General features: G+C 41.7%; 1 protein-coding gene across 1 annotated transcript; it reads right to left on the reverse strand.

The window, feature by feature from the left end:
- Window positions 1–218: 218 nt before the first annotated feature.
- Window positions 219–14,439, reverse strand: LOC122171797 (protein disulfide-isomerase-like protein of the testis). Its single transcript, XM_042839572.1, has 9 exons — window positions 14,303–14,439; window positions 12,191–12,328; window positions 11,441–11,551; window positions 10,018–10,143; window positions 8,853–9,050; window positions 7,408–7,528; window positions 6,044–6,225; window positions 2,378–2,467; window positions 219–395 (listed from the first exon to the last, which is right to left on the reverse strand). The coding sequence occupies exons 2-9, from the start codon at window positions 12,269–12,271 to the stop codon at window positions 324–326; spliced, it is 981 nt and encodes a 326-aa protein (XP_042695506.1). The 5' UTR covers window positions 12,272–12,328; window positions 14,303–14,439; the 3' UTR covers window positions 219–323.
- Window positions 14,440–15,724: the final 1,285 nt, after the last annotated feature.

Genomic DNA, 15,724 nt, shown 5'->3' on the forward strand with positions numbered 1-15,724 from the left:
TGAATAGCATTGCATCTTGATTGGTTTACCGTGGCACTTGTACTTTTCTAAATAAGAGCAATGGTTTGATAATAAAAGAATTATTCAGGCAAAATCGACAATATTTTAAGAACCCTGACAACTGATCCTGGTAAAACTACAAATAAAACTGAATTCAGAATAGAGGTCACACAATGAGCAGTTGATGCTGAATTCTTTACTTTTATTTATTTATCTGTTTGTTTGTTTTTCAGGTCTGTGCTCACTTGAGTTGATTCACTCTCACAATGAGTTCCTTCCAGGACATATTCTCCACAATCCTCAGGATTTTTCTCTCCGTACTATTAAAGTTCTTCTTTCTCAGTTATTACAGTCTCTTTCTGGCTGAGACCCTCTTTCATTCTTCTTGAAGGACCCTTTTAAAAAACCAAATGCAAGAGCAAAGCTGCTTACTATTCATGTTCACTAAGAGAGTTGCTCCTAGTAACCCTTTACTTTCAAAAACAAAAAAAATCAATATATAACAAATTGATTTCAGCAAGAGCACGTTAATGGGGTAAGAAGTAGTGGTTAATAGGGTAAGAAGTAGAGCTGCTGTTGATAAAACATGTTCTGTTTGCAAGCCCTTGCACTGGGTTATGGTGAAGCATACATGAGGGTTTGAACGGAGCTTTGATGAGAACTTGGACCCCATGGTTAGTAAGATAATGAAAAAGGAGGAATATTTTCTAGGCAATTACAGAAGAAATCACCTACTGTGTCCAGGTCTGGAGCCCCCAGGACAAGCAAGACAGGGAGCTGTTGGAGAGGGTGCAGAGGAGCCACAGAGATGATCAGGGGCTGCAGCACCTCCACTACAAAGACAGGCTGAGGGAGCTGGGCTTGTTCAGCCTGGAGAAAAGAAGGCTGCAGGGTGGCCTCATTGCAGCCTGCAGTACCTAAAGGGAGCCTACAGACAGGAGGGGAGTCAACTCCTGAAAAGGGTGGATAACAGCAGGATGAGGGGAAATGGTTTGATGTTGAGGGAGGGCAGATTGAGGTTGGATGTCAGGGGGAATTTCTGTGCTAGGAGAGCAGTGAGGTGCTGGAACAGCTGCCCAGAGAGGCTGTGGATGCCCTGTCCATCCCTGGAGGTGTTCAAGGCCAGGTTGGATGGGGCCCTGGGCAGCCTGGGCTGGTATTAAATATGGAGGTTGGAGGCCCTGCATGTGGCAGGGGTGTTAGAGATTCATGGTCCTTGAGGTCCCTTCCAACCCCGTGATTCTGTGATACTTATTTATCCTGTTTATGAATACCCTGACTTCAGCTCTACTTCTTACCCCATTAACATGCTCTTGCTGAAATCAATATGCTTACAGGGGACTTTACATCAAGCACTGTACTGCAAAAGGTCTACAACTGCTTTCTTCTGGGAAAACTTGGAGCACATCAGGATGGAGAATTTTGAACAGATGAACAAATGTCAGATATTTACCTCTTTTACTGCACAAAGGATGGTTTTATTTTATTTTATGGATAATGTTTCCCAAGTAGGCACTTATGGTTTAATGCAAAACAAAGGATGAAGAAGGGATGACAGAATGGCTCCTCAAGATGGTATGTATGGGGTTCAAGGGATCTGTTGCAGACTCAGCACTGAGGTACATGCAGCAGGGGCAGATACCAAATGTAGGCTCCAGGTATTGGAAAACAGAGGTGTACAGTGACTGGTCAGTCACAGGTCTGACCCTTCAGTGCAGACCTCTGTTTGGTAACACTATTTAGTCATCTCTCTCCGTTTGTAACTACTTATTTCAGCAGTGAAGTCAGGAGTGAATCAATTTTTACATTGAATGAGACAGCTAATGCTTATCTGGTTTGACTTACAGTGGGTGAGAGAGAGATGAGGAATCAGAAAATTGTCATAACTAGATTGTCAATATGAGGGACAGTCAGCTCTCAATTGTGCCATTGCTTTATGAAGAAGGGAAACTACACTGCATGCAGAAGGATGAGGTAAGTATGAATATTTGAACCAGTCTGGCTGTAGCTGAAATGAATTTAGCAAAGGCTTTTTTATAGCTAAAATCCTGACAAGGTTTTGGTTACACTTGTCAAGGCACAGGTTTCTTTTGCAGTACCACATTAACGTAGGGGCTCAGTGGTGGTATGAGGAGTGGGAGAAGAGATTTCTGTGTGACGAAAACAAGGATGTGAGTGGGTGTGTGCCAGCCTGGCGGTGGTATGACTGCAGTTAATGTGGTCATGCCAAGCTGGTGAGCTGGTAAGAACCATCCAAGCAATGGCTGAAGCCCACACTTGTGGTCTACGCTATTGCCGATTCAGGTGTGCCCATATAGGGTGCAAACATGCCTTGGATTGCACAGCAGATCAGTCATTGTCTGGGTCAGATGCCTACCTTTTCTCTTGTTTCTGCTCTCATCTTGATTTGTTCTTCTAAGAATTCTGAAAATGCCTTCAAGTTGTGCTCCCCAGCATAGGGCACCTCCTAGAAAGAGTTTGAAGATTAGGAAAGTCTTTAACTCTGTGCACAAAGTGCTGGAAATAGCAGCATAATTAGCTGAAGGATGTCCATGTTTTAGATTGCCCGCGCTCTAGACTTTTGCTCTTAGTTTAAAAAGTGAAGGTAGAATTGCAGCAGTTAAACGTTTGCAAGATATCTGGGGAGCAGAGTATTTTGCAGGTCCAGCTGTGATATTCTAAGCTGTCTGAACATTTTTATGGAAATTCAAAATCCAGAAACGTTGTTAAAATCCACATTCCCCAGCTTGAATATTCAATAAGAGCAGCAGGAAGGGGAGCAGTTACATTACTTTTCTTACACTTCACTTTCAGTTTGGGGGCTCATGAGAGATTTTCTTAATAAGTTTAGTGAGATGCACTTTCAATTTAGGTCTTTACAATTCTCTGAATGAGTCTGAGCATCATACTCTCTTTTAAAGACGTTGGGTTTGGTGTTTTTTTTCCCAAATACTATCACTTCCAAGAGCCCTCTGGAAGTCTGAAAGTATCTTGCACAAATCCTTCAGTGAAAATTTGTAGAAGCCCATGCGTGCCACTTCAGGAATTGTCTGCTGTCAACCAGAGTCTATTTAGACTTAGGCAAATGCCTTTTCTCACCTGAGGTAATCTAGCTTCTCACAGAGACCAACAATGCTGTATTACTTTATACCAGATGCTGTTATGCCTGATTTGAGTTCAAGGGACTATAAACAGAAGACCTCCATTCCCTGGTGAATTCACTAGATGTATACATGGGTTTAATATTCCCCATGCAGTAAGGTATTCTCTTGTAATAAAAGATGTTGCAACCTTGAAGGCATCTTTTCTTTGCAAAATTAACTTTCTTGAGTAATATTATTTGATTCCTCCAGAGGCAATTAATATTCTCAGATGAGTCCTGCTCCACTCTAATGGCTGAAATAGAAATTTCTCAGACCAAAGACCTGTAAAACCAGAGAAGCAGTTGATCCTTGCTCTGGTTACTGAGGATATGTGTCAACATTTCTCATTAGAGCAATCAGTGCATAAGTGTATGTCAATGTTATTTTTCTCACTTAATCCATAGAAATAAATCAAATAACCTTAAAATCTGCCTGAAAAAATGCATGTTTTTCTCTCACATTTGGAATTGATGAAACAATGGATGAGTTGTTCATCTCACAGATGATGCCTGGTCACTCTTTCCTCCACACAGTCATTCCACTCTCTTGTTCCTCCAGCTCTGACTATAGCTGTTCTTGGAATAGAGCTACATGCCAGATTTAATTGTTCTTTGGGGGAGGAGGAAACTTTTCTGTCTCACTGAGAGTTGATTTTTGCTTTTGACATCAGAAGGTTTTTTTTATCTTATCAATAGCCATCTAGCAGTGCATCCTTATGCTAAAATCAATGGTTATTAAACAGTGAGAATGAAAAAATACCATAGAACAGAGAGCTGGTGCTTTGGAAAACTGGATCCGTGCTTAAGTGTCCAGCTACAGATAGAGGTGTCTGGGCTCATGTAGCCCCACTTAACTCCACACTACGTGACTTCAGGTTTAAAAATAAATTAATTATTAAAAAAATGAAATAAACCACCAAGTTTGCATCCATTGTGAGCAAGAGCGTCACTCATCTTTAGCTTCAGAAAAAGCTGACTTCTTAGATTGCTTAGATGGAGTGTGACTGGAAAGCAGACAGTTCATGCCCTGCAGACCAAGCAGATGCTTCTGTCAGTAGGAAGGGAGTGTGATCTCATCAGGCCAGAGTGCATGGAAGAGTCTGTGTAAGAATGTGTTCTTTAAGTAGAGAACATGATAACCCAATCTAGAAAACAGCTATGAGTCATGTTATATTAGCCACATTTCCATTGGCTTATCATGAGCTGGCTCAAACTCCTTTATTTATATTTGAGTGCTTTCTAGAGTCTTAGGATAATTATTCCATCTTTAGAATGCTACCTGCTTCCACACTAGCTTTCAATTCATCCTTGGTCTTTAAACAACATGGAGGATCAACAGGGGCCGTTAGAAGACTCGTGTTTGTTTCCAGCACTATGTTTGTGTGAAATCAGGGCTGTACCAGGTGGTGATGCTGGCCTGTAGATATATCTTGTTCCTCTTCCTTCTGCAAGTTCCTCTTTGTCTCCAAGACTTTTCTGTTGAGCTTTTCATTGGCAGAATAAGAAGCAGGGACTGTGAAGGTGGGGTAGTGCCTATACAGTATGTCATGCTCTGTGTATTGGCAAGTTGGGGTATAACTGCACCCTTTCTTTGGTTAACTTCTAAAAAGGTGTAAATGTACTTGGAAGAATTCCTGGTATAACTGCTGGTTAGGTAGAAAATGGCTGAGGCTGTTGCAGTGACTGTGTATTAATGGCTTGAGTATGTCTCCGGTTATTTATGATGGTCTGTGGCCAGCTGTCCTTTCACTGCACTAAGAAGGAAGGCTGGGATGTGGGTCAGCCACTGCAGGAAGCTGCAGGACACCTGCATTGCCCATCAAGTACAGGCTAACATCTCCAGTGCCAACAGACCTGGCATAAAAACATGGTGTACAAGCAAGAACTTCAGATCTCAAACAAACTTTGTATTTTAAGTCTGAAAAAATCCCTTAATGGCTACTGAAAGATATTACTGATTTTTTTACAATCTGGCATTTATTATGAGAATTTCATGGATTTCTGCTCTCCTGTTTAAAGACAAAGCACAATGTGAGTGTGCAGGACTATAGTTCAATTCATTAGAAGATGGGCATGCACATCTGAGAGCAAAATATCTCCCTAAAAGATTAAATGAGAACATGAGCAAATGTCTTCAAATTTAATTTAAGTTTGGGACTAAAAAGAAAAATGAAAAGCTTAGTAATGTCTTAATTATAGCGGTATCTCAGAATTTAATTTATTTTGGCTTCAGATGTATTTTATTTTTAATGAGATTGTATATGTAGATGGAGGAATATAACTACTTGTCTAATATTTTTCTTTCTTTCAGCTGTAGCATTTTCTGATTATTCTGTAACATGGCATTAGGTAGCATATTCTGAAGATCATTAGTCTTGACAACAAATATTTCTTCCCTACTGAGACTGAATGAAATAAAATTACTGGCAGAACTGCACAGGAGTAAGTCTTGAGAGCTGAATGTTGTGAAAATATAGAGGATGTGACAAGTGATAGCAGTATTTTACAGCCTAGTCATAGCTGCTTCAGAGTTGTTCTGTGACTGTCTGCCTCTTGCCATGGTTTGAAGAAAGGCCTGTAGTGACGAGGAGTCTGGCTCTCATGATGAGGAGTTTGCTCTGAGGTGAGGCTGTTGATAGAACCCAGATGGGAGGCTGCTAAACAGCAGAGAATAAGGCAGTAGTGAGGTCCCAGATGGCGAATAGAGCGAAGGCTCTTGCTACAACTTCACGTTTCAGAGACAGTGGAAGAGTTTCCCCTTTAATTCAGATTCTTGTTCATAATGAGCTCAGTGTTGAGTAGATAAAGAACAAAGCCTTGCTTAAAGGATGTGCTTCTATCCGACATGCACACACAGTCCCCCATCAGCATGCAGCTGTGCCATCCCCTCAAGTTTCTCACCTGGATATCGGGTCCAGCAGGAAAGAGTCTGAAGAAGGGATAGCGATCCATCACAACTGACAGGACATCGTTTGCTGTGACATCTATCTTTGCAATGATTACGTCCTTGTGGCTTTGATATTTCTCTCCTAGCTCATCCCAGATTGGCAGAAGTTTTCTGCAATCATAGGACCAAGGGGCATCTGCAAATGTAAAAGCATGCAGTCTGCTGTAAGAGCATGTCCTGGTTTGCTGAGTGGAATCTGCTAATTCTGTGAAAGTTAATGGGGTTTTATGATTTCTCTTGTGGTCCCTTTCTACTCGAAACCATCCATTTTCTATAAGTCTTGATGTAGTGATAACCAACCTAAGGTTATTACTATCACTATCTCTAAGGCAGCAGCACTGCTTCTTAGATCCTTATTATTGTAACACACAGCACTTGCCATATGACTTTGCTGGAGAAGCATGGCAGATAACCAGTGCAACCCAAGAAACATTGTTCCCATGATGAGTTACTTGCCAGAGGCACAAAATGCTTTACACATATTAAAATGTCTCCAGACGTAATAAAATTAAATGTGTCCATAAACTATACTATAGTTGTACTGAAAAGGAGGAGATTGAGGTATGGTGGTGCTTTGTCTCCAAGCAGTGCACATTTAACAGGTTAACAAAAAGGCATACTGCTGAGAATGCCCTTAAATAGCCACAGATTTTCCATCAAGAGAAGAGTGGTCATGATCAGATTAGATGGAATTAAAAGGATTGCATGATTGTGCTACCGTTAAGAATTTGCTAGTATTATGCTGAATGCTGTATTTATACTAATGCTGTATGTTTGCTCTGCTGAACAAATTAAGGCAGTGTAATCTCTGCTGGCTGGTATAGGGTAGGGCAGCAGTTTCCTGCAGAGAAAGGTTGACAAGGAATGCCACTTTACTTGCAGACAGAGAAGGGAAAGGAGTTAGAGTTGCTAAACTACAGCTCTTTGGGATGCAATACTACAGCACTGCATCCAGACAACCTTACTTAACTCCCTTCTCTCCTTGGAAGACAGCCAGACTCATACTGTACAGAATATTATAATGTTCCATTGTACAGCATGAGATCCTAGTGTCCCTTTCCTTCCAGGCAGAGATTTGAAATTGCTTTGACAAAACCTTATTGAAGGGACTGAATGTTTCTCATTGCTGCTCTAAGTCACCAAAGGTAGTGCAGCATTTTCATAGGACAAAATTTTTTAAGTGCTTTCATCAGACATCACAAATTTGCTCAGCATGACTTCTGTAAAGTGCAAAGACCAGTTTGGTATGTAAGAATGAGCTTTCTTTTTTCATTTCCAATGGATCACGTTAAAGCAATCTGAATACAATGACACTTACAAAACATGACAAACACAGTCGTGGTCCTATTGAAGACAATCCTGTTGAAATTCTTCCCAACGAGCACTTTGACAGGCTTCTTATCCCAGTCTTTGGCAATTTCTTCACTAGAGAGATGTAACTAAGCAGAAACAAACACTGCTGTGAAAGTGCAGGGAGCATCGAGGAACTATACTCCAGATCAAGTTATTGTGAGACAAGTGGGATCACCCTCTGCTTGCTGTCCTCTTCCACCTAATGCTATTTTTTTGCTATCTCTAAATCCTCTCTTGCCTTCTCATGCTACTCTCTGCTCTGCCCTCAGCAGGGAACTGGTATCTCACACCCCTGTATAGTTGGCAGGCAGAATTATGTGTCCCTCTCTTGAATACAGACAGTCTGCAAATCACTTTTGGGAACATATTTGTATTGCAATGTGTTATCCTGGATGCTTGCTGCCCACCGTTCATTGGCTAGAATGCTGAAAAGCTTACCCCCTTATTGGCATTAAAACTAAGTGATCATAATGGTCCTTTTCAACCTAGTCCATTTTATGATTCTATGATTCTATTGAGGGCTCTCAAAATTAAGTAAAACACATAAAAAGGTGAGTATTGCCTATATTTTTCTTCTGCTGCTGATCACAGCCTCCACGTGACTCCTTCAATTTCCAGCATATAGCCTGGCAATTTCCTTTCTTTTAGACCAATTAGAAGAATGTCACGCTCTCCTCTCAGGAGCTGTTCCATAGCATGTGTTTGCCACAAAAGCAGGTCTTTGTGGAGGAGATTTCTGCAGCTCTTCTGTCCCTCCACCTGCCTCAAGATTGAAAATAGGATCTACTGCTCAAATTTTTGAAGTCAATTTACTCTGACTTTACTCACCTCATCACTCCTTGTGATGAAAATGAAAGTAAATAACCCTGAAGAGCACTAAAGAAGGAAAATGTTTTCATGTATTTTCCATGTGAGTATGGAGGATGATGCTTCATTATGACAAAAAATACTGTGTTTACCACTGGGAGTGATTCATCCTGTCAAAATTCACTCTGCTAGACTCTGCTAAATTCTGTTTTACTGTGAAATTGACAATTTTCTATTTGCTGAACTTCAAATTCCTTTGCAATCATTAGTGAAATTTCATTTCTCCCAACCAAGAGAACAGATTTTCTCCACGATTACTGGAAAGATGGAAGCACAGGGAGTCTTAAAGCACTAAAACATCAGCTTGCATCAACTGAAAAATTGCATCCTGAATAATTTGCCCATTTTTCAGGTAGGAGAACGGGAGAGCTTTGTAATCCCCCTCTGTTTTAAATACAGAGGAATGTTCTTTCAGTAATTATCAGTGAATGCACAAGTAAGTTAATCAGTTGATAATCAGAAAAGCACACTGTTCTAATACTAACTTTGCAAATCTGTTTTAGTTGGTGTAGCAGAGGGGCATCTCATTAGTGATGGACATACCTTTGCTTTTCCATCCAGGTAGCTCTGGCAAAAATGTCTTATGTTCTCCGTAGTCACCTCATCTGCAGGCATTTTGTACTTTGCTTGGCTTGTCAGATTTAGGATTCTCACAGCAGGAACATCAACGTCCCTGATGCGAAAATACTCAAAAATGCGTCCATTTCTTGTTTCATTAGTATTCACCACCACAAACATTATCTGATAATAAAGAGAGCCAAACATCTGGTTGAGTCTTACAGCTTTCTTTTAGCCGTTTTAGAGAAGTGCAGCTTGGCAGCGGGTTTGGACCTAACCTTAAATGAAAGCAATTTTGTAGAACCCTTTTTTGGTCTCAGCCCAAAAGCCAGCAGCTCTGTGAACATTTTCGTACCTTGATCCAAGTTAAGAAATGGCAAAACAGCCAAAATGAATGGAAATTTCCCTTCTGCCTTTTCACACTGGTTTGCTACCACTTATTTTAGAAACACTTCTAAATTACCCCTTAAAGTTCTTAATAGGTCTTCACAGGACAGAATTGCTGGAACACATGTCATGCATGTGTCTTTTTGAATACTCATGTGCGCTCTTCTATTACAAGGCAATTTATACTTCTTCAATCTTTAGCACAGTTAAAGCAGAAGTAGCACTAGGCTGGCTGGCAATAGAAACTGAAATACCTCTGTGTAAGACTGCTCTTATCTGTAAATATACATATGCAAACACTTGTGCACTGCACACAAAGCCATACAGATGCCTTGCAGTGTTTCTCAGGCTTTGTAGCTGGAACCATCTCTTGCTGCAGGCAATGCCCTGAGATCTTTCAGCCATTTCTGGGTGCAGGCAGAAATTGCCAGAAGCTTGCTAAAGCCAGCTTTGGTTGGAAATTGCTCCGAGAAAGTTGTATGTGTAAAATCAGAAGCCAGTTGAGTGGGAGCAGCTGGAATTAGTGTTGGTTTCTGTGATCTTTCTGTTTTGAAGAATCGTTTTGAAGTGACATTTATTCTTTGAATTTCTCAGATAATTCTATTAAGGGCCCAAGCTGAAAAATAGTTGCTGAAATGGTTTTTAAAGGGCTTAGTAGACCTAAAGACAGAGTGGCATCAGTGTACTTTTGCAAACACCAATGGTGTTTTTCCACTGATCTTTTAGCATTTGTGTTTGTGTTGTAGGATTCAGTATTACAAACCTTCCCCCTAAATTCTGCAGCAGCAGACTTGTAGTTTTCATAAGTTGTGCTGAATGTCTTTGAGTTCGTTGGGATGAACAGCAGGATGTGGTTTTCAACAGGGACATCAAAAATCTTCACAGATGTCTGGAAAACAACACTCAACATCTGTTCCATTCCTCTTAAGTAGAGCAGGGAATCAGAGGCTCAGAGTATCAGTGTCATTCAGTTCTGATATTGCAAATTTTACTTCTCAAGGCTCCATTCCCAATAATTTCCATAACCCTGAGATTGCTTTCATTGTTTTAGAGAAGATAAAGTGAGAAGAATCAGTAGCTCCTGAATATTTTCTATATTTCAGTAAAAACCTCATTGGTATTCATGGATTTTACAGTCAGAAGGGAGACTCTGTCCTCCTGTGTAACACATGCTGAAGAATTAGTGCTAAAGATGTGCAGAAGTAAAAGGCAATGTTACCTAAGGAGGCCGAGGTGCAGCATCTAGAGCCAACTGGGACACTTCCCTCACTTCTGCATGCCATCAACAGCCTACATCTCCTCCTTTGCACAGAACTTTCTCATTCCACACCATGATCAGAGTTAATAGAGTACCCTCCCATGCAAGCATTTCCATGCCTTGTCTCCTCTTCCTCTTCTAGCAATGGGTGTTCCAGTGTTTCTAATTTCTCTTGGCCCAGAGGCCAGGGTTGATGCATGGGAATGGAAGGGCTGGAGACAGGGTGGAAACTGACCTTCCAACCTCCAACCCTCTGAGCTCCCTCAGAAGCCTGAGGTTTGTGCCTTCTCTGCAGGTCGGTGGTGTCTGCATGTTCAGGTGGGCTCACTGCTTGGCCAGCCCTTCCCTGTCACCTCAGGAAACATCACCTTGCTAAGAGGGATGCACCCTCTGGTCTGGATTTGACCAAGAGCTGCCTGTTGGATTTTACTGGGGTTCCTAGATATGATTAGGGCTAGCCTAGTCAAACAACATTCTCAAACACTAAGAAGCTGATCAGCTCCTTTTCTGTATGCATTCCTCTGCAGATGGTATTTGCCAGCAGAGCTCACATTGACAGCAATTGTTAGGAAGAAAGGCAACTGTTCCCTCATCCCTGAATTCTTAACACACAGAATTTATATCTGGTGGGTAGGGTTTCCTCCCTCCCCACTTCCTTCCCATTTTTTTACAGTATTATAAGAGGTGCCACAAATGATAGCTTGCAGTAAGTTGGAAATAGCACATGAAATATGTTAGCCAAATACTGTCTTCTGTTCCAGGTAATAACTTGTCAAGATATGCAAGCAGTTTCATAACATGTTGCCTGTATCAATCTGATAGCCTAAAACCTAAGAAACGTAGGGAGATTTCTCAGAGGTTGATGTGAAATGTTACTGGCTGTCCTTCTCCCATGGCTTTTGTTAACACAGTGAAAAAATACACATACCTCAAGATTATATTCAGTGACCAAATCCAAGGTAAAGGTTTTGATTATCCTTGTGAGGTCCAGTTTGTTCTGTCTGCCATCTTCAAGCACTTCATTATGCGCAGGTTTTCCCTTAGATAAATAGTGAGATTGGAGGTTGTTGGTTTTATCAACTATAGGAACAAAAGCACTGTCTTTAAGCTAAAATGTTGCCCTTGCTGTTTTCTGATCCTCGGTAAGTGAAATTCCATTGCTTGTAAAATGAATGCCATGGATTACAGAAGATTATAGCTAGAATCCAGGATAGAGCTGACAGTTTTAATTTGCTCATTAATAAACTAGCAGATCTCTTCTAACCCCATTTTTGGTCTGGCTACTTTGAGGCCTAAAGTTTGATGCTGTTACTGTATATTTGATCTTGTTGGCCACTTCTGATGTGGGCTGGAAGAAAAAGAAGGAAAAGGGAAGAGTCAGCAGAACTCTCTGAACATTACCATGTTCAGTTCATGGTGTGCATGGGTGATAGGTGAATTAGAACAGCTTCAAGTATAAACCAGGATCCTGAAGTGTGAGCAGACAGATGGAAAACATCCAGAGGTTGTTGTCTGCCTCTTCCTTATCTTTCTTGTCTGCAAATGCAATATTTTTTGTGATAAACTACTTGAATTTCAGGTAGGGATATAACCTGAAAAAATACCACACTGCCTTTCCATGTCCTCAAGCTGCCACAGCATCCTGTTGCACCTTACCTTGCTAGGCTTACACTCCTACCTTCTTAAACACAACCAGAGTGTTAGTTTGGATGCCATAATGGGCACAGATGTCCTCGCTGCTTGTCATCCCAAAAGGCATCTCTGGCACATCTTTTGCAGTCTCACGGAAAACTTCCACGCTGTCTTTGTGAAGTTCCTAATCCCAGAAAGAGTATTCATTAAGAGCTGTGTCCAGGATCCTGACAGGATGTGTAGGAGTGAGAGCTGCAAGTGATGTGGGCCCTGAAAGGCTTGTGAGGTATAGGTGAGTGCAAAAATGAGCTTGCCACAATTACATTCACAGGAAAATCTTTAGAATAGAGGAAATCATAGGAGTGCTGTGACAGCACTGCTGTGTTCACTGTTCTGGCTAGTGTTGTCTGGGCTGGGCAATATGGTTTCTGAACAGCTCCCCATCTCCTTCCTGCACTCATCTCATCTGCCCTGCACTCCCCTGGTATTGCCACACTCTGCCAAGACTTCTCCAGACGGGGAAGGATCGAGCTAGCAGCTGCTCCCCTGCTCCAGCTCTGCTGCACAGCTGCACAAAGAGCTGCATGGACAAGAAAGGAGGGCTGCCTGCTTGCAGGAGGACCTGATGGATGTGTCTGGGGCTTTGACTGAGTGCTCCTCAAAGCAGGCATCTTGACTCCTACATCTGTCAAACAGTCACCATTCTGTCCACCCTCGAACTAGTAGTCAATAAGCACGATGAAAGGCAGCAGCTCTTTCGGGTATGATTTAATCAGACAATTATTTCACGCTGGATTAATAGCAATTTATATGCTGAGATCTCCCAACACATTTTGGCACTCACATCTGTGAGCAATCTGTGAGTAACAGAAGGCCAAATGCAGCTCTTTATTTACTTGGACACCACTGCATTAGTTTCTACCCCCAGCATTTCTGACATGGCCTCACTCATGATAGTGCTCATCTACTGTTTTTTCAGGTAAATTGTGGAGTCCAGTCAGACACATCTGCAGGCACTATCTGCTATCAGCCTTTTGCAGGAGACTCTCCAGCATCACTGCCATACCAAAAGCATCTCAATCTGATCCAGCACTGGAAAACTGCCCTTCTCCATACATGGCTGTGAGCACATTGCTGCAAAGCAAATTCTGGGCTTTGTGAGCATTTTCACAGTTTCTCCTATTATGCCATTTGTGTTCACCACCTCTGTTACTCTGGGCAATTTGGTAATGAATCCTACTTTCCTCAGCCATAAAACATGGTCTGTCTGCTGTAGCCAGCACATTTGGGACCTTATCAGTACAGGTATGAGTCCAGACATCGTGCCTTGAACTAGGCAGAAAGTTACCAGAATAAAAGTCTCTTTAGAGCATTGAATGTTTCAGATAGTGAAGGTTTCAAAGACACAATGAAAAAGCAGAATTAAAAAACCTACCCCTTTTGTACTGACCTCTGAGTGCTTTGACAGCTCATATTTACTTTACACTATTTGGCTATTGCTCTGCATCGTTCAGTCCCAAATCCTGAGGACCTTATTCTACTCTGGAAAGTAGTAGGATTTTACCTGAGAAAGGACTGCATGAGTTGGATCATACACAGCGCAATAATTTGACTTCCTATTCCCTGCAGATTTCCTAGCTGGCAGAAGTTAAATAAACTGCTAATGAGTTACCGATGGAGCTCTTTTCTACTCCTCAAATGGAAAGACAAGTAAAAGGCATTCCGGCACATTTGATGGTATTTATCACCTTTTCTAGGGATTTGAGCATGAAAGGAGCTTTCCTTCTCCTTGCCAAATATTCACATCTGTGCTTTACACCATCTTTGAATAGAAATGCTGTGATTAGTTGTTGTGGTTTTGACTGGCACAGAGTTTAATTTTCTTTGTAGAGGCTCACACTGTTGTGTTTTGGGTTTTTGATGATGGTGGTGATAGTACCCCACTGCTTTTGTTTTTGCAAAGCAGTGCTTCTGCAATGTTGAGCACTTTATGCTTCTTGTGCTGCCCTGCCCTGCCAGGGAGGAGGCTGGAGGGTACAAAAAGTCTTTCAGGAAGTTCTGGGCCTTTTGGATGTGTGAGATTTGGTGGCAGTGGAAAACAACATAACCCTAACAGATCAGAAGGGAAACCAGCCTTCTGAGCTCTCCAGTGAATTACCTTAAAAAAGCCAATCACTGCCAAATCGTCAGCATTTATGATGGCTTCGACCTGATCGGTGGAGTTGATTAAAACTGTGCTGGGTCCTGTTCGTCTTTTGAGCCATGTGATAAAAGCTGAAGCCTGTCTGACTCCTGTGGCAGGAAAAAAAAAGAATTAAAGTGAGCTTCAAAATGAATGAGACATCTCTGAGCAATCAAGACAGAAGCAGTGGAAGATGGGAAGGATGCTGTACTTAGACTCCTTAGGACTGAGGTCGATGCTGATTCAAACCCAACTTCAGGATCCCGTCACCACTGTAATTACTGCCAGCTCTAGAAGATCAGCAGTGATGAGCAGTGTTTTGTGGGGCCTCTGCACACAACTGCGTCCAGTTAATTGCTTGAGTGTAGAGATGAGACAAATCAGACAACTAGAAAACCTGTTCTGCAGAGTTTCATGTGCCCACAAGTGAATCAAAATCATAATAAGCTATAAAGAGCTATCGACCTGAGGTTTAATCCAAAATGTCTTCAAACCAATTGCAGATTTTATTGGATTGGCTATTCAATTGAGTTAGGTGTCAAAATTGTTCCTTTGCTGCTGCAGAAAGGATCTAATAGGTACAGAGACATGATGAAACTCCCCAGTGGTACTGCAGCTTCACTTTGTCTTAGATATGAGGAACAAAGCTGAAAAATGTCAAAGTTGTCCTTAAATTTGGCAGCATTCCATCTTTGGGGTTCTAAATTAACATTACTGTGTTCATAAGTTCATACTCAGTCCAGTTATTCGGTAAATTCTTCTCAGGTTTTCAGGAGTTTTAGAAATCCTAAATCTCTTTTAAAATAGTTTCTAGTTATTGTGTTTTCTAAGGAAATGGAGCCATAAGTTGAGGCTCTCAGCCATAAAGTAACCCCTTCATCTCTGTGAGCCTGGCATCCTTTTTGGATTGGAACAAAAGTCCAGCAAAGGGTTAATGAAAACTGTACATGAAAATGTCTGCATGTGTTATGCTGCAAAGTGCCAGAGTCGAGATGTGCTGTACAAGTGGATAATCAAAGATGCAAGTCCTAGAGCTGGGTATTTTAACAATACGGCAAGGTCAAAATTGAGTCATACCATTTTACTGCCATCAAGTCATTTTGCAGCAGGCTGCACTGCAACTAGTTTAAAATATGGGGTTTTTGTTGGTGGTGGTGATGGGGTTTTTTTGTTGTCATTGGATTTTTTTAAGGCCAAGCTGGCAGACATCGGCTGTTAAGGTGTGCAGGCTGCAGAGCAAAGCACAGAGCACTGCCTAGTGGCCACACAGGGCTTAGCTTCTATCCCCATGCAGAGCTGGGCTCTTGCAGCTTTCTGTCAGCTAAATAACCTCTCAGCAGGCTTTTCATATGCAGAGTATTCCTGCTGCTGTTCTACACGGCCTGTGCAGTTGTTTCT

The sequence above is a fragment of the Centrocercus urophasianus genome, unplaced genomic scaffold (assembly GCF_019232065.1).
Source record: "Centrocercus urophasianus isolate 14NV4802_14NV808 unplaced genomic scaffold, USGS_Curo_1.0 seq_974, whole genome shotgun sequence".
In the NCBI taxonomy this organism is placed as follows: domain Eukaryota; kingdom Metazoa; phylum Chordata; class Aves; order Galliformes; family Phasianidae; genus Centrocercus; species Centrocercus urophasianus.